This window comes from Capra hircus, chromosome 10 (genome assembly GCF_001704415.2).
Source record: "Capra hircus breed San Clemente chromosome 10, ASM170441v1, whole genome shotgun sequence".
Classification (NCBI taxonomy): domain Eukaryota; kingdom Metazoa; phylum Chordata; class Mammalia; order Artiodactyla; family Bovidae; genus Capra; species Capra hircus.
Window position 1 is genome coordinate 50,107,238 of NC_030817.1, and position 26,351 is coordinate 50,133,588.

General features: G+C 35.0%; 1 protein-coding gene across 10 annotated transcripts in view; it reads left to right on the forward strand.

Annotated features, from left to right (window-relative positions):
• TCF12 (transcription factor 12) overlaps positions 1-26,351 on the forward strand; it is a 390,660-nt gene that overhangs the window by 330,725 nt on the left and 33,584 nt on the right. For all 10 annotated transcript variants that reach the window (XM_018054262.1, XM_018054263.1, XM_018054259.1 and 7 more), the window contains 5 exons: positions 9,014-9,119; positions 10,145-10,284; positions 10,558-10,702; positions 11,376-11,440; positions 20,036-20,114. In XM_018054262.1, the coding sequence (XP_017909751.1) occupies positions 9,014-9,119; positions 10,145-10,284; positions 10,558-10,702; positions 11,376-11,440; positions 20,036-20,114 (535 nt within the window). The remainder of the gene's footprint in view (positions 1-9,013; positions 9,120-10,144; positions 10,285-10,557; positions 10,703-11,375; positions 11,441-20,035; positions 20,115-26,351) is intronic.

Sequence of the window (26,351 nt, forward strand, 5' to 3'; positions counted from 1 at the left end):
TATGCAGGACCCCTGAAGCAGATAGACTATAACTCAAATTGAGTTTAGAGTTTATTCTTTTGCGAGCACAGATCACTCTATTACAGCATTTCTCTTTGTTCTACATTGCGGGGGTGAGTAACAGCTTTGATCGTATTAAGTATTTCCAGGCTTACGGTGGATGACATGGCTGGTATGTTAGAGAAGTGTAGCCTGAAAGTTGATAGCCTGTGTTTGATATGGGTCAAAGGTGACTGCTGTGTTCTTAAAAAATGCATAAAAAATGGTATATTTTCTTAGTCCTCTCTATCATAAGGCCTTAGTCTTTCTTATATGTATTTTTCCTCTCTGTATTTTATTTTTACCACATCTAATTTATTTATTATTATTACTATTATTATTCTTTAATAAGGAAATCATATAGTATAAAATTTATTATCCAAAGACTGTGTTAAAAGTCTTTTCTTTTTATATATTGGGAAATGTCTACCCATCAATGCTTTGCAATAAAAGCTAGCACTTTAATATTGCCAGAGTCTGAAATAATATTTCTTCACTTGAGTTATGAAATTTTTTTATATAATTCTCATTATGAGCCAGTTAAGTTTAAGCCCACTTTTTATTAATAACTCCATTTTATCAATTTATTTTAAGATGATAGGACATTAATATTTTGAAATGCTAGTAAGTTCACATTGACTTCATTTTTTAAATCCTTTTTTGGATATTACAGTGATAGAGTGAAAAATCCTGAGTGATACTGGGCTTCAGGAAAATACTTTCCTCTTTTTCTGATTTTTATTTTTACATTTTCAAACTAATTCCCTATAGTTAAGGATGCTTGGGATAATTTAATAAATAGACTGAACAGACTCTAGGAAAAATGCTAGATTAATCAGAGGAGAGCCTTTTCATATTTTGGTATATTTAAGATTATGTGGCCATATTGTATTGCTGGAAATATAAGAGGCTTGAGCATCTTTGTGCAGAAAAGGCAAAAATGTTAACCCTATCTTCCTCACTGTTTGAAAAGAGAAAAGGTTAATGTTCTGTATCATATAGAATTTTTGTGTAGAAGTATTATATACCATGCTGTAAGACATTAATATGTGTTCATGATAAATAGGGGACTTAAAATCACTTTGAATATTATCTGTTTTCTGAACTTTGAAAAATAGCAAGAAAAAATAATGGGTTTTTTAGGGCCTGCAGTCAGTTTTCTCATAGATATGACTAAATTATGTCCTTTATCCAGAAAGGTAGAGAATGGTAGAGGTAAAGAAAGGAAAGTTTGGGGAAGAGAGGATTCCTGCTCTCTTCACCTTGGTATTCTGGAGTTTTAGCCTTCCTTTGATCTGATCAGCCTCCATTTTCTAGACCTTGAACTAAAGATGCTACAAAATGTTCCAGGTACACAAATTGCAGCAAGTACAGACATGATGCTCTTTTCATTATATCAGGGAATTATTTTAATCTTTTAGAGACAACACAGAAATCCAAGTTTTAAAACCAACGCTTAGAAACACATTTTGAACATTCAGCTTCTTTGTATGGAATCTGGGGAAGAAGAGACAGGAACTAACTACTCTGTTTCAGGAGCTCTGCTGGGGACTTTATGTTTACCTCATTTAATTCTCCCAACCACTCTGTCATTTAGCTGTTACTAGCCTCCTTTTATAAGTGAGGAAAATGAGGTGCTGAGTAGTTAAGTAACTTGTCTAACCTTCCCCTCCCCCTCCCCCATTAGTAAGCTTTGAGGCTAGACCTGAACCCAGGTCTCTCTCCCAGGAGCAACTTTTCCTTATCTATTATCCAAGGACAAGTAAACTGGTCTCCATAGCAGAGAGCCAGATCTCACTAATCCTTACTATTGGTCATATCAAAGTACTACATTGGAAAGAAAATGTCACCGAGAAAAGTAGTAGGCTATTCTTACAAATAAATATGTTTCACATATTTGATCAGATTTACAGTTTTATGAATGCTAGTTGATATAGTCTGTCAAGCAGCTTTTTACTAGTTTCTTTTTAAACTGAATTTTATCCTAGATATGATTTTAAATGCAGGAAATTAGCAGATCTCTTCTAATAGAACTCATAGTATTGAAAATTGGTTTAGCCATGGTTTTGGCACCTGCCTCCCCACATAATTTATATTTTCATAAGAATTAGAGTAGCATGGAGCTAAAATTGCCTTATGAATACTTCTAAGACTTATTTTTCAAATAAACATTTTCAGTTGATAAAAGCACAGAAACCAGTATGAGACCATATAAAGCCACAGTTCTGCTCTTTTGGGGATTTACTGCTAATTAACATGAGAGAGGAAAGTTTAATTAAATTAATTCAAATTTCCAGGCTATCTGTGGACCCAGTAGAGTTAAATCTACATTTGTATGATGAGGAAAACATGAAGTCATTTAAGAATTCTCTAAAGTTACAATGCTTAGAGACATTAAGCTCTAAACTTAATGACAAGTTTAGCTTCCATCTGCTTTGATTTTTTTTTTCCCCCTTTACCAAGATTATCTGAGACTGTATTCTAGGTATGAATCCAAGAAGGTCTTTTTTTTTTTTTATTCAAGTGAGCACAAATAACAGGAAGTTAAAACTAAAACCCCTGCCAGGAGAGTATGTTGTCACTGGTCAGGTTTGTTAATGTTTTAAAGAAATTTATGTCCTTTTCCACTAGCTCATGAACATGTTAAAGAAAGGGATCAGGTGCTTTATTGTTAAGGTCTAAATATTTTTTAAATGTAGATAGCTAAGAAGTGACAATCATTGATGTGTTCAGTGTATCTTCCTAGCATGTGAATTTCAAACCCAGTCCCTTAAAAATTTCATGGCCTATCTCTTAGGGAAAAAAAATTGTACCTATTGTAAAAATGATACTGGTTACAATAAAGAACTGATGAGACAAACCTAGTGATGTTAACTTAAGATTGATTAAAATGTGTTTGACTTACCTAAGAAGAAATTCTCACATTTGAAAACCACTGTTACTCAACTATACTTTTTAGACAGTGGAAGTGGTAATTGATTTTAAGCTACTTTGTACTGAAAACTAGAATTTTTTTTCTTATTGTTAGAAAGGAAATTTTACAGTATTTCACCCCTAAACATCCTCTGGAAATTCTTGGAAAGAATTTGATTCTTGGAAAGATATTGATCCTTTTATTGATGATGCTTTGAAAATATAAATGTGTGTGCTTTTTACAGAAATTTCATGTTATTTTATTAGGCTAACTAATTAGATGAAAAGAATCTTCCATAGATAGCTTACGTGTCCCTGAGTTAGTTCTACTTTCTTTTGCTTTATGATGCTTTTTGGTTTCAGTTCTTACAGTATATAGTACTGGAACTACATACATATATCCCCCGTACCTTAGGTTTGGAATTATTACCATAAAAACTTAAGTAGTAGATTGGACTTTATGGCAAAGTTTGATACTTTTATGTAATATTAAAATACTAAAAATATTGAGATATTTATCAAATTTGTCATTTGTTTAAATATTCTTGGATTTTAGGAAATTGTTAAATTGCTGTTTCATGTACTTTTTTTAATGTCTTCTTCATTGAGGTTATACTTGTTTTAATTTAGATTAAAGAAAGAACCAAGTAAGTGGGAAGACCTGAATTTCAGGAACTTTAAGATTTTAAAATTTATGTTAAAGATATGCTCTTTGTCTGAGTTTACACATAAGGTCAGTATGCACAGAAAACAGTGGATCCAAAATGATCAGAAAAATGAATAGTAAATCATTTTTTAAAAATTTCTTTCTTCTACCACTCTTATCATTGAATCCAATTACTAAAGCAAAAATTTTACTTACTTGTTTTAAAACAACCTCTTTTTACTAAATTCAGATCCCTCAAAATACAGAATTAGAAGGAAACTTCGGGTATATTACTGGGTATGGGACTTCATAGGTTGATCAACAGTAACTAAAAACTTCTTATAATATTTACCTAGTTTTTCTTTCTTAGTTTTTGAGTGTTGACCCTTAAATGTGCCCAGTTTTTTAAACTGATGGCCCAGTGGTTTAATTACAGTTTTTAAAGCTAGAATTTGAGTTGGGTTGAGGTTTTCTTTTTTCCCAGTAACCTAGACAGTTTTGATTTTTTTGTTTGTTTTCAGATTTTAGATACTCAGCTAGATCTTATAAAATTTTTATTGCTTAATACAAAATATAGTTATTAAAATATAAGATAAATTAAGTGTAGTTTTCCTGAATATAATATTACATTTTTATTTTAAAATTATGATGATAGGGTAAGTTAGCCAATTAATTTTGTTTTGCTTTGCTATTTTGGTAAGTTGATAAAGATTTTGCTGGAGATGATTTCTGCTGTTAGCATAAACTTTTCAAACATTGGAAGTTTAATCTTAACATTAAACTGTTTTAATGGTATTTAACATATTAGAACTTAAAGAGAACTGCTAGTAAAACCATCTTGACAAAAGTGCTAATAGGAGCCTAAACATAATGAAATGTTGGTAATAATTTCTGTGTTAGTGCATGTTCAGAAATATTGATAAGCTTCTCTGTCTTCTTTCCAAATTAGATAAAGGTATTCCCAAAATGTTTGCGAGTTTGGGCTTTCATAGGCTTTGGAGTTTATGAGGCTCCTAGAATATTTCTTTCAAAATAGTTTATGTAATTTTAAACTGCTGGGTAAGGAAAAGTGATTTCATCCTGTATTGTTCAGTAGTAACCAGTAGCCATGACTGTTTAAATTAAAATTTTAAATTCAGTTCCTCAGTTGTACTATCCACATCTCAAGTGTTCAGTATTCAGATGTAACGAGTAGCTACTGTATTGTACAGACATACATACATTACCATCTTTTCAGATATGGAACATTTCCATCATCACTGAAACTTAATGAACAGTGCTTGTCTAAAGCTTTCCTCTCATTTTCTGGGGAAGGGTATCTTCATTAACATATATAGCTAGCTATTCTCACATTCTAAAGAAAATTCCCAATTCATCTCCTCATCACTTAAAACATTTAAAGATACCAGCTACCACATAGGTTTTGGATCTATTTTTAAAAGCATAGGAAATGGCATCATCTTTTAACTCATCACTGGATGTGACAAGATAAAAAGGAAAACTATCTTTTTAGCAAAAACTTCTACTCTTGTGCATCTTTTCTGAGTAACTGTAAGAAAAAGATGCCTTTCTGCCTTGCAGAGATGTTTCTAACATTAATTACAAGAAGAATGCTCTGAAGTAAGAACACAGTGCACAACTCCAGCCTCTAAAGCTAAACAGAGTGGACTGCCCTGAATTGGGATGATCCATACGACCAAACTGAATCATCCAAACAGGAAAAAAGGAATGTTTTTGCTAACTTGACTCCAATTGGTTGTTTGAGCTAAGACATTCCAAGGATAATTGTGTAATCATCGTATAGGGTAATGTAAATATTCATGCTCGAAGTACTCTGTCACTCTTAAAAAGTAAATTTGGGTTGATGGAATGAGGACAGTAAAGATATTACCGTGAATTTATTCTTTTCAGCCAGTCTTAACAATGAAAGGGAGGTATCTTGTTAGATTTTCAGTTACATTCATTTAATTCTGGATAAATGTATGGTTCTATTCACACAAGACTCAAAAACTTCTCTCATTGCCATTCCTAGAGGAGAAAATATGTAAGTACCTGAGAAAGAAGGACGTTCCATGATAGCACCTTTGAGCCTGACATTCTGAAATGGAGACTAGAATTTTAAAGAAAATTTCCAATGACCACATTTCAATAGAACATCTAAAATTACTTAATTATACTTTTCCTATTCCTCTTTAAAATAGTGTGACTCCTGGTAGATTTTTAATCAGCTTAAGCACACATATTTCTTTTTCTTAATTTTAAGATTGTTTGTTGTGATACAAAATCATACTTAAGATTTAAATGTATGATTAGATCATTAACTAGAAAAAAACTGGCATCTATGTGCAGGTGATCAGATGACATAAGCAGTCTGGTTTTCATTTGCGGCCAGTACTGATTGTAACTGAAAGAGACTTGCTCTTTTTGTGGAATTGGCTGACTATTTCCCTACATCTGGAGTTAATAAAGTCTTTAAGACCACATCAGTTGTGCTTTGCCGCAAGAACTCTTTGATCTGAAAAATCGAAACTGGCACAACTGCTGCTTCATAACATTGCATCTATGTTTCTGCAAGCCACAGTTAGGATACCAAAAGTAAAGTTTTTTGGCCTGTGTTAGAAATGCTGTTAGATGGGCCTCTTTTAGAACCATGATTTTCAAAACATCTTATGATAAAAACTTTGAATTTATGTTAGTAAATAAATGATAACCTTATAGTATTTTTAGAGTCTTTACCATTTTCACTTATAAGATCTATTCTTTAAAAGCCCATTTATTTTTTGGAAGTCTATAAAGACTAACATTAAAAACTTAGCAACTGAACAACAATAACAACATTAAAAAAAACTTTGACTCCAAAATAAGCCCTGTGTTCCCAATACAGCTTCAAAAGTTTTATGTATGAGTAGGCAAGCCTCTTCTGCTTTGTGTGGTTTATCTTGGTTTTGTTGCTTTCCATGATAGTTGCCAATAACCATTATCTCATCAGCATATTCTCCTTTATTTACAGCACTTTGTAAATCAGTAAAGTCAGGTTTATCCCTTTCTTTGCTTTTATAATTACATACATTTAAAATTTTTTGAAGTCTAAGTTTACCTTATGGAATACAATGAATTAAATAAGAATAAAGATAAATATATATTGAGAGATTATATAGAAATTTAAACTGACAGACTGAATAGATTTTTTGTGTGTGAAATGACACATCTAAACTGGAGTTTTTCATAGTTATCATTGTGAGATTTACATACTGTTTTAACCTCTAGCCTAGATAGAATTAGAGAATTTTATATTTTATACTTTCAGGTCAGTGATGGTATACATAGCAGATAAGCATTTATGAAAAAGCATGTTCTAACTGTGTCTTCTAAATTTTACTCTCATTTGTATTTTCTTTCTACATCTGTGGATATACTCTATTTTAGTTATTTGTGGTTTCAGCCTAGTTTGGGATAATCTATATATAAAGGGGACAGAGGATATCTAGCTAAAGCTAAATTTAGATGCTGAAACTGGATTAAAAGAAAAAAGTACAAAATTCCTTTCCTGATAACGCCTCATACATTGCAAATACATTTGTATATACCCAATTCTTTCTTCCTAACTCTGTCTTTTCATAATAGCTCTTTATGTAGTAGCACATTAAGCATAGAAAAATGTTTATTATGTGTAATGTATACTCTCCTATCTAGAATCCTTTATGGGTATTTCTTAGAAATATATCTTATCCCCAACTTGTCAGGTACCACAAATGTGTGTTTTTCCCTCTGGCATATAAGAAGAAGGAAACTAAGCTGAATGCCAGTTCATTAAAAAGACACACCTGTGCTAGTAATAGCATGGCTAGCAAGAAGACTAAAAAATGAACTTTTCAACCTTTTATTTAGAGTGAACTGTACATGTAAGGATGATATTGGACAAAAACTGTAAGAAGTAGTAGTTTAGTACTGTACAGGGACAATATTTAGCAGTATAACTACGCCTCTAAGAATTAGAAAGATGATATTGTTAGCTGATACTTAGCGAGTGCTTACCTGCTAAACATTTTAGAGCTTTCTGGGTCCCTTAGCTATCTTGAGGAATCCAGGCAGGATTGTTTGTTTGTTTGTTTGTTGGCCATACTGTGTGGCTTGTGGGATTTTAGTTCCCTGACCAAAGATCAATCCTGGGCCTTCAGCAGTGAGTATGCAGAGTCCTAACCACTGGACTGCCAGGGATTCACTAAACATTTTGTATGTGCTATCTCATCTGATCTTCCCATCAATCCAACCCTCAATGCAGGTACTGTTAGCACTGTCTTACCAATGAGGAAATGGAGTTTCAGACGGTTAGATAATTTGCCAGAAATCTTTGCAGTTAGTTAATGTCTCAGAGAAAGAATAAATGAATATAAATGAAATGAAATAAATGTGTATGCTTTTTTCACACATGCTCCCGTAATTTTACTGAGCTGATTGCTTTTTCCACATTAAGTGAACACTTTGAATTTTTATTTGGGGCTAAAAATTAAATAGATGTACCCTTATCAGACTAAACAAAAGAAATGTTTCATCCACTTCTCAAAATAGGACTCCTTTCCATTCTGGATTCCTGGTTCACTTTTACAGATCATCATCACCTTAAGTGTTACATATCTGTTCTTGATTTCAGTAGTCGTTATAAGAATGGTTTGATCATGTTTTGATCATTATAGTTATTTGGCTGCCCATTTAGTTTTTCAGAGAAATGACAATGTTGGCCATTTGCCAATTCAAAATGTTTATACTTTGCTTATCTGAAGCAGAGGTTTACCAAAGGAAATTAATACTGCTCTGACAGATTAAATGAGATTTTCCTGAAAGCTGTGCCAGAGTTGAAAAATTACTAGAAATTAAAGAACTAAAACTGCTCAGACTTTAGCCAACCCTACTAAGTTCAGGAAGTTCCTGAACAATTACATTGTGCTTTTCACAGTTAAATTTTAATAATAGTAAAGAATAATAACATTTAATCTAGCTCATTTTGATTTTGATAACTCTTTCAACAGTGGAAAGAATGAATTTTATGAACCCAAATTTTATTTCATGTTATATTCAAAAGACTGTTGTTTCCACTAGGTTTTGAATCATGAGCCTATATGAATTTATGTTTTGTGAGCAGAGTCAACACTTGAGACTTTATTCAGTCACTTGGTATAATTGTTACACAAAGATTCATTCCGGGGATATTTAGAATGGTTTTTTTCTCTAGTAACCAGCTAAAAACAAACGTGTAGATAGTATCCAAGGGATTTAAGCAGTTTCTTTGGATTTGTCATAGGCCTTTTTAGATATGAGATAGGCCTTTTTAGGCCCTTCCGGAAGTGTAGCACTCATTTTACATAAGTGGTGTGAGAGTAATTTACATTTTAATTAAATTTCCTGTTTAATTTTAAGGTATATGCACCATCCCCAAATTCAGATGACTTCAACCGTGAATCTCCTAGTTATCCATCTCCCAAGCCACCAACCAGTATGTTTGCTAGCACTTTCTTTATGCAAGGTAAGTACTACCAACTAGTTGTCAAAATTAGCTAATATTTTTAAGTTGTGAAGAAAGAGAATATCTATATAGATAGAAGTTCAGACATTTTTATCTAGATATGTTTGGCTGAAGCAAGTTAAAATTTAATTTTAAAATTTTCTATTGCTAATTATTGTTGAGTGCAATGTAGTTGAATTATTCAGCAAAGCATTGGTGTGTTCATCTAGTATTAATTGAATTTGAAAAGGACTTCAGCTGAAAAAAGTGAGTAGAGCTGCTCTTTCTTTTTTTAGGATTTTTAAATGTATAAAAGCTATTAACAATTTTAGTTTCTTGTTTAAATGACAGATTCATAACACTCTTAGAATTATCAGTGCAAATAAAAAGGTGAATATCATAGAACAGAATTAAGACTTTTAAGAGAGAAAAAGTGTTGTACTTCTTTTAGTTCATGTCTAGCAAATCATTTTTATTTGATCTTCTGTGATTTTAGACTATAGGGAGCAATAAATTGCTACATAAATAGTTCCTTGACTTTATATTGGTGAGTGAAATCATTGCCAGCACACTTCATTGGAAGGCTAACTATAATAGAGTCATAATCAATTACTTAGGTTCTCTATAAGAGAAACTTCTTTATTCTAGTTAGAGAATGTTTGATAAAATATACATTGCTTGTTATAGATTAAGAACTTTTTTGTATATTTATGGATATTCCATTATGCAAAAGTATAATCCAGCCTCTCCCCAAATTTTGGATTTGTAATATCCTCCCTGATAAGAATTCAGATCTTGTGAGGATTTTTATAATGACCTGCCTACTACAGTTTAGATTTCTTCTCCCCCTCCCCAACTATAAAGCTTTATTCCTTCATTTAAAATAGTAACTGTACAGTTTGGAGGGAAGAAAGCTATATGGAAGACTAGATTGAAAAGAGGAGGAAAGACATATCTAGAGAGTACCCTTTGAATTTTTTTTGTATCAAAATAAAAGAAAAAATTTTGGCTAAGGAAAGTTCTATATTTCTCTTTTTTTGTCTTAGATGGGACCCACAATTCTTCTGATCTTTGGAGTTCATCAAATGGGATGAGCCAGCCTGGTTTTGGTGGAATTCTGGGGACCTCCACTTCCCACATGTCTCAATCCAGTAGTTACGGCAGCCTTCATTCACATGACCGCTTGGTAGGCCATAACACATGACTAGGGTGCAGCAACACTTTGTCCTTACTTGTGTTTCTTTTTGGATTACAAGTGTAAGATTTGATTCTGCCAAAACTTCTGAATGTTGAAATGCTTACTTCATGCCTTTTGAAAAAAGTAAATGACAATAGTAGGTGTCTTCAGCTACTAATTTATGATGTTCTTTATAAGCTACTATAGCAGTTGCCCAGTTATATGTACTTATTATTGAGAAAATGTATTTAATAGATCATATCTCTTTTCTTCTTTCTTTAGAGTTATCCTCCACACTCAGTTTCACCAACAGACATAAACACAAGTCTTCCACCAATGTCCAGCTTCCACCGCGCCAGTACCAGCAGTTCACCTTATGTTGCTGCCTCACACACTCCTCCCATCAATGGATCAGATAGCATTCTAGGTGAGCTCTTTTGGGTTGGCAAAACTCCCTAAAACTGAACTTGGACATTTTTAATGAATCCCTTTTTTTTTAATATGATATATATATATACACACACACACTTGTTCTTTTCATGTTTTTTCACAACTTTATCAAGATATCATTGACATATAACACTGTATAAGTTTAAGGTGTACAGCATAATGATTTGACTTACAGACATCTTGAAATGATTATCACAATAAATTTAGTGAGCATTCATCATCTTATATAGATATAAAATAAAAGCAATCGAAAAAATGTTTTTCTTTGTGATGATAACTCAGGGTTTACTCTCAACAACTTTCCTATATGACATACAACGGTGTTAGTTATAGTCATCATATTGTGTATTACATCCCCAGTACTTACTTATAACTGGAAATTTGTACCTTTTGACTCAACATATTTTTTAGTATTGAGTTTAAATGTGAAAGAAAGGAAGAAAAGAAAGTTTCTGATTTTCATTAATGCAGAAACTGGTAAGGAATCCATCTTTCCTTTAGTTTACTATTTGCTGATTTATTGCGACAGATGTGCAGTTACAATGGAGAACACCATTGAAAAAATGGCAGAGTGCTAAAAAGCATGCCTGCTCACTTGCTAAACTTCCTTGCTAAACTTCTTGATTTGTTTTCCTATTTGAAATACTCAGGAACCAGAGGAAATGCTGCTGGAAGCTCACAGACAGGTGATGCACTTGGAAAAGCTTTGGCATCTGTGAGTATTGATTTTACGTATTTTGCCGAATGATTTTTACACTGCTGAATTGCAGTGATTTGATTTTGTGGGCAGTGTGTGTCATAGTTAAAGGGTATAGTTATAACAGGACCATTTCATTACTCATTTAGAGCTATTCTCAGTTTGTATTGATTTGTACTGCCCTTATAATAACTCATGAGAATACTTCCCACCTGATTCCCACAAGAACTGTCCTTCTAATTTCAATTTAAAAATCTGTTTTTGTCTTAATGGAACAGATGTAGGGAAAATTTTAAAAACTCAGTCATTTTAAAGCCTAAAGGACAGATTACTAAGATTGTTAAATCTGTTTATTAGTTTTAAACATATACTTTGTGAGTTGTGCGTTAAAATAAGCCAAGTAGAGCCAAGAAACATAGCTCAGTTATTCTTCTGATCCAGAGAAGGGAGTGCTTTTATAAGGACTTTTTCCTAAGATGGAAGGTATTTCAGTATTTTTTAAAAGGAAAAAATAATCATCTTCTGCTGATTCATTCAAGGCATAAGAGATGAGAGCCTTTCCTAAAAGCAAAAAAAACAGATTCACTGAGGAGCCCATGCTAAAATGAGTAAAACTGATTTGAAGGAGCCCCATAATATTTTCCTCAGCGACTAGTTTACATCACAACTAGAATGTTAATGACAAAGCAGTGATTTGCTTTAATAAAGGCAGTGATTGGTTTTAATGTCTTTTCCTTAAAACATTAAACTGAAATCTATTCTTTTGGGAGAATGTTTACTAGTAATCCATAAAGATTCCAAATCTAAGTTTTTAAGAGGCACTTCTGCTTTGTATTTTCTAAAGTTTCTCCTTAGGCGTTTTCTTTCTTTTTTCCTCCTGAGTGATATGGTTCTCAGGTTTCTCAGAGTTGTCTTACTTATGTTCTACTATGAAATGCAGTTAACTCTGTCAAACATATTTGCTGCTGTTCATAGGGAACCTAATGTGTGGATAGTAGGAAGCAGCTGTTGAACATTTAAGGAGATAAACCTCTTTGTGTGTGGTTTTATGTAAATATTCTCTGTCCACAGCACTACAAGTTTTTCTTGAGAAATGAAGCCAGGTCAGATTCATCTCCCACATAGTGGTGGCCCACACAAAATAGAGCTTAGTTCATTTAATTCAGTCTTGCATCATATGACAAAAACGATGATAATAACAAAACCCACAAAAATATCATCTGCAATTTGTATGTTTACTAGGTGCTCGGCACTATACTAAGCACTTACATGCTTCATTTCATTTAATCCTCAGGAAAGCCCTGTGAGGTTGGCATTACTATTCCCATGTTACAGATGAGGAACTAAGGTTTAAAAGGTTAAGTAACTTTGGCTCAGAAAGATTAAACAACTTGCTCTCGGGATCACCGAGCTAGGGAGGGTAAGACTAGTGTTAGATTAGATCCGCTCTGGCTAGCTTCACTTACTCTGTACTTCCAGAAAAGACCAATGCTACAGTAACTGTTATTTTATAAGGTGTTGATGAAGGTTAAAGGGAGTTGTCTCACATGGTGAAAACTACCTACTTTGAAAGAAAATTATTCAGTAATATTAAATGAGTGCCTCTCAGGTATTTAATTTACTTGCTGATTTCTTCCTCTGATTTGTAAGAATTCAGCAGCAAATATTTCACGTGTAGAAAGACAAATAACATCTGAACTTTTAATATTAGGCAACTTTAAAAAAACACAACCTACATTTCAAGGGCTTTTTTCTCAAAATTCTTTCGTTCACTTTATCCAAGGAAAACTTCTTTAAAGGGTCCTTGGCAGATAGGCAGGAATTTGTGATCTTCTCAGTGGTCCTTCAAGCTTGATTTCAGTTACCCTTGAAGTCCTTTACTATTCTCCCATATTATAACCAATATACTAGCTGAACCAGTTGGCATTTGGAAAAGAAAATCTAAATCCAGTGTAAGTGGAAGCTAGGGAAGAATGTTTAATCTAGTTAGTGGGTGGGCTTTGGTTGTCATGGAAACTCAGCTCTGTCATCCTGTGTTGTTACTAGGCAGGAGCAGCCAGGTCATTCCATAAATCATTTCTGTCATAGCTGACGGTGATACATTCCATCTGCTCCATCACTGCATGCCATAGTCTGCACACTTCAAATCCTTTCCTTCAATCCATCTCCTTCCCTGCTCCACACCAGACACCTCCCCTCAACGTATTCTTTCCCTAACTTCCATTGCAAACTCATATTCGCTTTAGTGCTGTCAAAATGTCCTGAAAAACAAAAGCATTACATTGGGGATAGGAAGGATTAGAGGAGATGAGGAGAAGGAATTTTATGAGAATTACAGTTGAAAGTCTGATGTTCATATCAGAATTTTTAATGTTAGGTATTACAGATCTTTGGAAATGGTGACCATGAGTATTTGAAATTTTAAGTTCTTTAGACTGTGATGTTTTAAATACAGCATCCAGGTTTTAGATGGAGAGATAATATGCTATTGTCATTAGTAGTTATTTCTAACTCCCTGAATGTCTGATATATGTCTTAGATGGTCTTTCATGTGTGAAACATCAGAGGGTACAACCTTTGTTCTTCAGTTTAGGTATTAAAGAGCACACAGAATGCTATGTGATTAAACATGGAAGGCCAGATAATACATTTGCAAAGGTTCCTTTATTTTAGGTTTAAGCCTGGATAATTGTGGTCTTAATCTCAGGATAGCTAGAAAGAGAATTGTACATGAAAGTATTTACACAAAGTTCCCAAAGCCCTATGGATTATGCATTAGTTTAGATAATAAACTAGGGTAGATAGAAGGGAAGGAAAATCTGGATATTCGTGCCATTTCAGTGTTTCCCTGAACGTTTGCCAGACAATAACCCTTTAAGATTGTGCCCATGGAGAGTTATATAGAGGAAGAAACATCTGGTTTATTTCAGGCCCTAATACCATATCAAAACACTTGGTCTTTAATTTAGAGGAGATCAAACAAGAGGACTGTTTAACTTTGTTGATTATATCAGACTTCTCTCTGATAATTTATGTTTTGATTTCTACCTCAGAGCAAAGGAAAGAGAGAGAGAGAAAAATAAGATAGAGAGTGTGTATGTGTGTGTGGGTGTATTTTAATCTGGATAGTTAAATGGTCAGTAGGCTCTAACAAAAGAAAAGAAAATTCAGGGAAGTTGACGTTTAAAAGTTATTCATGAAATAAGTTTCTTTGTTCCTTAGACTCAATAACATTAGCATAATAAAGATTAACTGAAATGTGCACTGTAGTGCTTAAAAAATTGGGCTCACAGTTCCAGGGTTGGGCTTGGGAGCACTCCATTGTTTCTTTTTTGTCTGGGGCCCTTTTCATTAGCCTCTGGCTTATTGGCACCCTGCTGATTGGAATAGACCATGACTGATAGGAGGAGGAGCCTCATTTGTTGCAGTAAAATGAGGCATATTACCGTTTAAGCCTGGCAGAAGGTATTGGGAGTTATTCATCATTGGTCATTTAACAGTATGAGGACCATGGACTGCATGCAGAATGAGTTCTTATTTGTGTTTATGATCCAGATTCTAAATCACTCCCATCCCCGTTTTTTAAGTGAACTGACTTTTTCTTCTCTTTTTTTTTTTTTTGCTTTGAAACATCTATGTAGGAGTTCTTCAAGGTCAGAAAGTACAAAAAGTAATGTATTCCTGATTTAGAATGCTCTTCATCAAGAAAAGCCTAGGTTTAGAATTTCTTAAAGTAGCACAACAGTTTCTATGGAATCTGTATAGTCTGTATGTGATTTGGTAATAGAATAAATATACAGAGGTTAAGTTTAATGAAATCATCTCTGATCTATAAGACTGTGTTATTCTGCTGTTTTAATATTGTTGCTCCCCTTTCCACATACACATTCCTTTTATGAAAGTAAGAGGGACCAGAAAAAGTCCTGTAATTTTCCAGGCTATCTGTCAGTTCAGGAAAAGTATTAATAATAATTGTCTGTCATCACTTTAATTTAGGGCAAAGTAGAACCAGGGAGTGTGATGAGTGAGTGGAGAAAATGGCTTTTATTATACAAATGGAGAAAGTGTTTTTGAGAAAAATATCAGAAATTATATATTGATAATGTGTTTGGTCCTGCTTCTCCTGTTTTCACAGTGATTTTTTTTAAAAGCTCACACCCATTTTACATGTAATATCATTTTCTTTAGTCATTGCAGGATGGTCAGTCATGTCATAACTGATTCTAAAATATAAATTTCCTTCTTTGAAGAAACCAGTTCTTCACATGCTTGGGGATTATTTAGCTGTAGTGGCAGAGTTATCAGGGAAAATAAGGGTTAATAGTCCGTTTATACCCTCAAAAGCCCGTACCTGCTTAATGATGTGGTATGGGCAGCTTAGTACATCAACACTAGTTCTCCAGAATATTGGAACCTGTGAGAACAACAAAGCATTGCTGTTCTCAAAGCTTAAACCATAAAACTAATATGTAAGTGAATTCGTCTTTGTAATAGTACTTGTTTCTCCTCTTAGGTATTCCTGTCACTGAACCCTACTGTATAAATGCTGAAATAAATACTACTGTTTACTGAATCCAGCTTTTTATCAAAAAGTATTGTAGCAAATTTCAAGTGTGATTTAATCGCTCAAGTTTTTGGTTTTTTGTTGTTTTTTTTAAGTGTTGCGTACCTACTTGTGCAGGATAGTGACAGACAGTGATGGATTCAGTGTTGAACAGTGTAAAGTCCCTGCCTTCAAAGACTTTGTAGTTGAGGAGAGAAATACAAAAGGTAATAGAAAGCATACTGTGAAGCAAAAGACCAGGGAGGTAACAGATTGCTTCCCTGGTAGGTCAGTGGTGAAGAATCTACTTGCAATGCAGGAGACGCCAGTTTGATCCCTGGGTCAGGAAGATCCCCTGGAGAAGGAAATGGCAATCCACTCCAGTATTCTGACCTGGGAAATCCAATGGACAGAGGAGCCTAGTGGGCTGCAGTCCATGGGATTGCCAAAGAGTTGTATACGACTTAGTGACTAAAACAATAACAAGTTACTCTAACAATATTAAGGGAGGTAAAAGTGAGTGTGAATGGGAACATTATAGTTAAGTTGGGCCTTGATGTGTTTTAGAATCCATCAGGGATTCTAAACAAGTTAACAAGAGACAGGCCTTTTGAAAGGACAGACTGTGTTCCAAAAATGAAAAAAATACTTTGTATATAATGCTTTATGTAAATTATAAGGTAGAAAGGTTTTTTATGATGAGATTGTGGAATAGGACAAATGCCATCCTGTTTTCTGTCGCTGGCAACAGAAATTGCTGTGTGGCGTTTGTTCAGAACTGGCTGAGGACAGTAGCTCAGTGAGCTGTGTGGGTTGGAAGGAGGGGGAATCGCTAAAAATGTAAGACTTGAATAGTTCAGCCGCTTCTTTTTACTAGAGCTACAAGTTCTAGTCAAAGTTTGAAGTAGTGTCACAGCAATGAGAATGTTTATGCCTATCCTGAAAACACTATAGAGAGTTGTGGGCATTGGTGTCTGTGGTGTGAAGCGCAGAGGGGCAGGAGAAAGGAAAGGGTAGTGAGAGTGGTTTTGGTGACCGTGAGAATGCTGGTGCTCACTGAGATGGAGGAAACAGAAGAGGAGAGATGGAAAGCTGGGGAAGCTTGCGGCAGTGATGCAAAGTTTGCATTTGGACATACTGAGCTTGAGATGAAAGAAAGATATATCCAGATGGAGATGTACAGCAGCTAGGATAGAGGGTGTTCACTCTGGAATCGTTCACAGAGATGTCATGCTGCTGCTACTAAGTCACTTCAGTCGTGTCCGTCTCTCTGCAACCCCATAGACAGCAGCCCGCCAGGCTCCCCTGTCCCTGGGATTCTTCAAGCAAGAATACTGGAGTGGGTTGCCATTTCCTTCTCCAATGCATGAAAGTGAAAAGTGAAAGTGAAGTTGCTCAGTCGTGCCTGACTCTTAGCAACCCCATGGACTGGAGCCTACCAGGCTCCTCCATCCATAGGATTTTCCAAGCAAGAATACTGGAGTGGGGTGCCATTGCCTTCTCCAAGAGATGTCATAGTTGATGCTTTATAAAGAATGGTATTACGAAGAGATAAAACACAGGTAAATAGAAAAGGAAACTGAGCCTGGAGTGCTCAGAAAACATACATTAAGTGAACTGCAAGAGTAAAAGAAAGAAGGACCCTAGGTAAATACATCCAAGGGTTTAAAAGGCACTCAAATGGCAACTTCTTAAGCGGAAGATACCATTCATTCTTTTAGCAAGTGTTTGTTTACCAGCACCATTGTAGAATTGGAAGCTAGTGCAGAAGGCTGTTTAATTCACATTTGTCTGAATAAGATAGAGAAGTCCTTACTCTCTGGAACATACATTTTATTAGGGAAAAGGGTAAAAGAGACAGATGATAAACAAGAAAACAAGTTTAGACAACTAGGGATTAAGTAAGCGGTGTGAAGAAAACAAAGCAGGGAGGTATGACATGGAGGGAGTGCTGTTTCTCCAGTGCTTTCATGCAGTTAATTCATACAGACAGGGAAATTGAAAGTCAGCAAGTAGGTCTAGTTTATGATAGAGTTTTGCATGGAACTGGAACTTCTCTCACTCCTCAGCCGCTCACCATCAGTGCTATCAATCATTCCCTCCCTTACCAATATTATAGTCAAGACATATTTCATAGTAGTCAGCATCAGTTGTTCATAAAAGTTATAATTATTTGCAGCTTAAACACGGGAAATAATGATTTACAAAAATAAAGGGATATGTTGAGATGTTTTTGTTGGAGTTTGGTAACCTCACCTAATTTACTTATGGTTGAAATAAATCACTGTATGTATTAGGAACCAAAGTATAACCTTTTAGTTAATTTTCACATGTGTGAAAATTAACAAAGTCTTTTGACATCTTCTTGATAACTGTGTTTTTCTAAAATGACTTTGCAAACTGAGAATTCCCTGGCAGTCCTATTGTTAGAACTCGGTACTTCCACTCCTGAGGGCTTGGGTTCAACCCCTGGTCAGGGAACTGAGATCCTGTAAGCTGCATGGTGTGGCAAAAAAATAAAACTACTTTCCAACCTGTATATATGACTTCTAGATCTGGCTCTTCAGAAAGAGTTGGTGTGTAAAGAGATTTCCATTTACAATTTAATAACATCAAGCAAATTGGTATAGAAATATTCATTTATAATCAGTGCTTAACAATTAGTGCTAGTGTTCGATGATTATGACCTGTGGAATTTTGTTTTACATGAGCCTTTCATAGTATCTGGCTTTTTCAACATATTACACTGTCTTTAAAACCAGTGCTGAGACCTCTTATATGCTGTAATTTGGGGCATCTTTCAGTTTATTAGAGCTCTCAACTTATTCAGAGCAAGATTATTTCTATTGGATGACACTTTGCACCACAAATAGTTTTCCTTTTTAAAATATTTGGCCACAGATTCTCCAAAGAAGTTGATTTATCTGCCCTAAGTGCTGAGATATGAAGATGATTTATGATTTCTGTTATGGTAATGGGACTGTCCTAGAGAAGAGCTCCTGGGAATTGTTGGTATATGGATTAGGGAGGCATTTTAAATGTTTATGGCTAATTATGTAGCTTGAATGAATTTCTGTTACTATTTTTTTTCCAGCAATGTGAAATAAAGTATTGCAACAAAACCTTTAGCCAAAATACAAAAATTTATGCATCCCTTTATGTTAAACTCTTAGGTGGTAAAGTCTATAAATTACTTGGGGAACATTTTTTGAAGAACTTCCAGCGTTTTTTCACTTTCATCAAAGGTGACAAAATATCCTTTAAAAGCATGTTTAATTTTTTTTTTTTACAATACACATCATTAGGAGCTAGATTTAGCAAAAATGTTAATCAAACAACTTTTTAAAAGAAATAAGGGGTAACTTTTTTTTAATCTTTATTTTATTTATTTTTTTTTTTTTGGCCTTTAAAACTATTTTCAAGGACTAGTCTCTTCAAAAAATAAGTTTCCTAAGATTATTTTGGGGGCTTCCCTGGTGGCTCAGTAGTAAAGAATCCGCCTGTCAGTGCAGGAGATGCAGGTTTGATCCCTGGGTCGGGAAGATCCCCTGGAGAAGGAAATGGCAGTACCTAGAGAATCCAGTGGACAAAGGAGCCCTGAGGGTTACAATCCATGGGTTCATGCAAGAGTCAGATATCACTAAACAGCAACAACAAAGATTATTTCTAATAGATAAAATCTATTTAGATAGTATATTCTAGAAAGATTGTTTACCAAACTTGTTGATTTTATATTTATAGTCACTTCTTTTTTGTTCTAGCAATTGGAAATTTAAATTATTTTCAACTAGGATAATAAAGAAGTTGCTATGATCTATTTATTCCTCTTGTATTAGAATATTTATGATACTCTTTATTTATTTATTTTTTATGATACTCTTTAATCATAGTTTTAAAACTGAGACGTCAATAGTTTTTATGTAATGGAGTAGTCCCAAAATTTATTAAACAATTTCTCACTCATGAGTCTTAAGGGTGGCATCTTAGACTACAAAAATATCTCCATGCCAGTGGATTTACATTTTCGCTTTTGTCACATATTGATGTGTTTGTCTTTGTTTTCTGGTTAGATTTATTCTCCTGACCATACCAGCAGTAGTTTTCCATCCAATCCATCAACACCAGTTGGATCACCCTCACCTCTCACAGGTAGGCTTTTATATAACTACTTGATAACATATGTGGAGCTACTTGAAAATATTTGAAGTTTATTTTTCAATAAAATATAGTAAAGGCTCACCCACAAAAAAATCATTTGTTTTGAGAAAGCATGTAATCAGACCCTTCTCCTGAGTTCATTTTGGAGAATGTTGAAATATTTGCTATTTGAATTACTTGTTCGTATCTCCTTTGGTTCTTAAAATAATTTGCAATAATTATATTATTGCAACAGGATAAAAAATAAGGCTAGGCAATTGAGATGAAAGTAAAATATAGAGGAGATGAATTTAAAAATTTGATAAACTAGCATAGAAAATAATCTATTTAGAAGTACATATGACTTCTTCCTTATTTTTAAGTCCACTGAGTTATATTTCATATATATATTATTTGGAATATTGAGGGGTTTTTTGTTGTTGCTGAAGAAAACAACTCATGAATGTGGGTGAATATTGTTAGTAGAGTTAAATAAATGTTCAGTCTTGTGTTTTCCTTTTTTTTTTAACAGCAGCTTTAACAAGTTGCAGATAGTATCCTACAGTATAAATTTGTTGAGATACAATTGTTATTCATGTAAATAGGAATCTTTCAGTTTATTAGAAATAACATTATAGGGAAATGCTTGCATTTGTTAAGCTATCAAACTTGGAATATATTTTCCTGAGCATTGTTTGGAGAAAAAGCATGCTGAAAAAGAAAGATATTCATTCTAAGGAAAAGACATTAGACAACTGGGTAAAAATTGCCATTTTCCTCCAACTGTTGACCTCAGAAACAGTTCTGTATTCCTGATCAGGTCACTAGTTCAGGCCATGTGGCATTGTTGTTGCTGTCAAGCCTTTTTGCTTTCCTGAGGATTTCTGAAATTCAGGACTCTGATATATCAGGGCTCTGGCTATCACCTGTGCTCTGTGATTTAGCCTTGTGACTCTGCTAAGAAGCATTCCAGTGTGGAAATGATGAACTGCTGGCAGCTGCTTTCAGCTATTAGTGGTTCTGCCACTTTCTCAGACACCATGGCTTCAGCTGTCTAGTAAAAGTAGAGCAGCTGTTCCCCGTATAGACAGGACTATGAAAGACCCATTGACTTAGAGTTGTTGTTTAACAGAGGGATGAAATTACAGGAACAGTGATGTGGCTTTAACCACATTCACTGTCTTGGCAGAGTTTTACTGAAGTTATCAGTGTCATTTTTGCCACAGCCCATTCTACTTTTTCATCTCAGGTAGCTATGTTGGCCCTTACTGTATGTTCCCACTGGCTCTTCTCGACCCAGTTAAGATAGAAGTGTCCTTTGGTTTTCATGAACGTTGGTTGGGAAGGCAAGCAGCAGAGATCCTCAGCATCTGTGAAGGAATATCAGAAAAATGAGGAATCAGAGACTTAGACATTTTTCAAAAAATAATGGTCCAAAGTAAAATCTCACATTTCTTCCTTCATTTTTATTTGATGTTTAATGAATGGTATCCTCTTTCTGCCTTTAATTCAGCTGATAAATGAAAATCTATGAACTGTTGGATTATGTAGTGAAGGTAATAATAGATTTCTTTTTCAACTCAGTTGTCATACTCAAAGAAAAATATATATTCGTGTTGAAGTGGCAAATCAAAGACTGATTTTATACAGGTGCATCTCTCTCTCTCATCTCCTATATCTAGTGTTTTCTTCTTATAACCACATACACACACATTTCCCCACACACGTATCCCGGACTGACAGAGCAGACAGGGAAAGGGAGGAGGAAAAAGGTAAAGCACTGTGTAATAAAGTTTTCACAGTTGGAGGAAAAATGAGTAAGATAGAGCAAACCAGAGCTCCTATATACTATGTGCAAATTATTTTGTACCTTGTGTGGCAGTGGCCCATTGTTGAGAGTAGAACATCCCACCCTGTGTGCTCTCTGCTGCTTCTGCTAAGTCGCTTCAGTCGTATCTGACTCTGTGTGACCCCATAGAGGGCAGGCCCCCAGACTCCCCCATCCCTGGGATTCTCCAGGCAAGAACACTGGAGTGGGTTGCCATTTCCTTCTGCAGTGCATGAAAGTGAAAAGTGAAAGTGAAGTCGCCCAGTCGTGTCTGACTCTTAGCAACCCCATGGACTGCAGCCCCCAAGGCTCCTCTGTCCCTGGGATTTTCCAGGCAAGAGTACTAGAGTAGAGTGCCATTGCCTTCTCTACATGTGCTCTCTACACTTTCCCTATTTCTTATGCTTGAACATCAGTCCAACTCAACACAGACCATGTAAGAATAGTTACAACATAGGCAGTTTGTAAGGCATTCATCATTCTTGTTTAAATCCTGCTCATGTTCCTTGGGAACTTTTCAGTTAAGTAGTAATAATAGAAAATGCTTATGAGGAAAAAACATCTAAGATGATTATAATATTTTAGTTAAGATACTTCAGGCTGAAAGAAAGACAGACTCTTGTCTGGAGTGGATTACATAGTAAGGAGATTTGGGATATCTTATATAAAGCCTATAGCAGGGCGAGTTCCTGAGCCAGTCTGGACTCCTGCTCTATTTCTTTGAAATTCTTTCTCAAGATGGTGGCAAGACAGCAGTTAAAGGTACCACATGTAGGCATAACCATGTCTCCTGTAAGGAGAATGGAAAGTGAAGTCAAGTTGCTCAGTCATGTCCGACTCTTTGCGACCCTGTGGACTGTAGCCTACCAGGCTCCTCTGTCCATGGGATTCTCTAGGCAAGGATACTAGAGTGGGTTGCCATTTCCTTCTCCAATATTTCTTTAAGCCCCTTTTTTTGAGGGAGGGAGCAAGAATACTGGAGTAGGTTGCCATTCCCTTCTCCAGGAGATCTTCCCGACTCAGGGATTGAACCCGGGTCTCCCACATTGTAGGCAGACGCTTTACCATCTGAGCCACCAGGGAAGTCAAAGGACCATCTATTATATGTCTTTTCAGAATCTTCTTCTGGAAGCCTCTTCAACAGGTTTTCAGTCATGGTTCATTGATCAGTACTGTGCCTAACAGTTACTTAACATAAATGAGACCGCCATATTTGTCTTAGTTGTTAGGATTTATCCCAAGAGCTAAGAATAGAAGTACTCTTTGCAGGTTCACGGTAGGAAAGGATAGACACCCCGCCACTTTCTGAACAAAATCTGGGCTCTGGCAACAAGGTAGAAGAGAAGTATGGCTGTGTCTAATACAGTTGTCATTTGAGAAAAGACATGAGTATTTCAATTAAGAGAATGTGTTTACTAAAGAAACTTGGGAAGCAGACAAAACCGTTTTTTACCTAATTTTGGAATATCAGTGAATAAAAGTCTAATAACTGCAGCACTCAGTAGCAATCTTTGGAACATCCACAATAAAAGCAAAGAGGATGGGGGAGGAGATAGGGAAGATTCCTGAGTTTCGACTCATTTCATCAATGAGATATTTATTTTTATCATCTGTCACTGTGCCTATTGTTAAAGCAGTTAACCTGACTTCAGCAAGTTTTCAATTTAGTTGAGAAAATAAGAGATAAACACATGAAAATAGAACCATCAGAATTCACTCTAAACTACAGTTCTCCAGATACATTTCATGACAAGAGTATAAAGGAGAAAGAACTTTCTGAGTTTAAAAGAAGTAGTGTGACAGAGGTCAAAATGTGGAAAGTGTATGACCTGTTCATTCAAAGTCACTGAGATGACTGATCATGAGCTATTCATATATGAAGAGCTTCCCCTCGAATGGGAAGGTTGGCTGGGGCCAAGTTGCAGAAAGCAGAGCATTCAGTGCTGCACTGAGGATTATTCAACCTTTTCTAAGGTTGGAGTGTATCATGAAAGTTTGAGTTTAGGGTGAGATTACAAAGAGAAACAACTAACAAAATAAGAAAATGCATGGTAAATAGTCCTCAGAATTTCTCTCAGCCACACAAAATGATGTTATCTATTCTTTAAATTTATTAACCAGTTTTATTAGGGTGGTGTATTATTAAATCCCAGTCAGAGCAAAAACAGATTAGAAATACTAGGTGAATTTTAGATTTAGTGATTACAGAAAGCCTTTCCAGATTTTCTAGCCAAATAATTCGATTCTCTTATCTTTGTCAGCTAACTTGTTTTCTGGAAATAGTAAATTTCAATGCTGGGTAATAAGTTTATTATAATCCTTCTTGGATAACAGCTAACTTTTGGGGGTGGTTGCTAATATATTGCTCAGGGCAAAGCCCAGGACAATTACAAAATCTGTTAACTTTATAAACAGTTGAAAGCTTGCCCTTATCTAATAGAAGAATGTATAAGCCCAAAACTTCTACATATGTCTACAACCAGGTATCACGTGATAGGGAAGGAAGGGAGGAAATAACCTATTCTCTGGGAAACCCCGTAGGTTTTTGCCCTCTGCACTTTTGTTTTTCCATTATTTGTGTAACCGTGCTACAGCTGCTGAGTACAAACTAAAGATACTGATATCAAAATGATTCTAAATGGATCTGTATCTTTTATTCCTCCAGTAGTTTTTTAAAAAGACAGTGATCCAGATCTGTCTAGTGTCAGAAGTATTCTGTAGCGTTGTGGTCTCTGTCTAGAACTTGAATTCCTTTCACAGCCCCACAGTTCTTATCTGTAACTAATAAGCCATCAGTAGGCCAGAATTACCAAAGTCTGTGTGTCTTCTCTCATCATCAGTTACATGATTGGTTTCTTCATCAGGAAGAAACAATAAAAATATTTCATTGTCAGAAGGATCTTTTAGGCTCACAAAGCCTGCGTGTTCATATCTTTTACCTCATTGGCCTTGTAAAGGTAGATTAAAAACAAAAACTAAAAAAACTGAGTACCTATTTTATGGTGAGTATTCTAAATTAATTGATAATACAGATCAACCAGAATGCAGGTCCACTGATTTTCAGTATCAGTTAAACTTCCATGCCCTTTTTTGAGCTTTACCAGACATAGGGTGGCCTTTGTTGAACTAATGCAGTCTATCTTAACTATCCAGCCATCCCCTTTGTGACCAATAGCATGAATTTTTGAAATGACTGAGCTTTAAAGAGCTCAGTTCATGAAATACAGCTTGGCATTTGTATAAAATTCAAAAAGATATAGATGATTTAACCATGTTAGTATTCTACTTTAATCAAGTTTGTCTCAAGTGGGGCAGCCTAATCTATAATAATTTTTTTTAAAAGGTTTGAGTCTGTGTATGTTTTTCCAGTTTAATAAATTAACATTTTGAAGTAGACCATAGCATAGATACTTCATGTCACTATCAAAAAATAGTGAATATAGGTGATTTCTTACCTGAGTAACTCTGTGCACACATCTTATTCCTCAATACTAAGCTACCAAAGAAGCACAAAAATTGCCTGTTTTGCAAAGCAAATATGTGCTAACAGTTCTGAGTATTTAAACATAAAACTTGCATTAATGATCCACACAGATTAAATGTCCTATCACAGGCTAATCACCCAAGGATATTGGGCAAAATGGAGCAAAATGATTGAAAATAAAATATTATAGGGCTTTCCTGGTGGTCTAGCGGTTAAGAATCCACCTGCTAAAGCAGTGGACACAGTTTTGATCCCTGGTCTAGGGAGATCCCACATGCTGTAAGCCCATGTGTCACAGCTACAGAGCCTGTGCTCCATGACAAGAGAAACCACATGTTGAGAAGCCTTTGCACCACAATGAAGAGTAGCTCCTGCTCACCATAACTAGAGAAAGCCTGCACACAGCAACAGAGACCCAGTGCAGTCAAAAATAAACAGATAAATTTTTTTTTTAAGGTCTTGTGGTCCCTTCTTTAAAAAAAAAAGTGTGTGTGTGTGTGTGTATATATATATATATATATAGTAAACATTAAGGGAAACTCTTTTAGTCTTGTGGTCCCTTCTTTAAATGTATATATGTATATATTTATATAGTAAACATTAAGGGAAACTCTTTTAAAAATAATTTCAATTCTTTTTCAGAAAAGCTTATGATTAACCTCTTATCCATATAAAAATTCACAGTCCTACATTAGTTTTGGAAAACATCACCAACTCGATGGACATGAGTTTGAGCAAGCTCCGGGAGTTGGTAATGGACAGGGAGGCCTGTCGTGCTGCTATCCATGGGGTCACAAAGAGTCGGACACGACTGAGTAACTGAACTGAGCCGATATACTGACATTAATAGTAAAGTGTTATTTTATTTAAAAGATTCTGTCTTTGGCTCTGCTGGCTCTTTGATGTGGCAAGAGGACTTTCTCTAGCTGCAGATTCA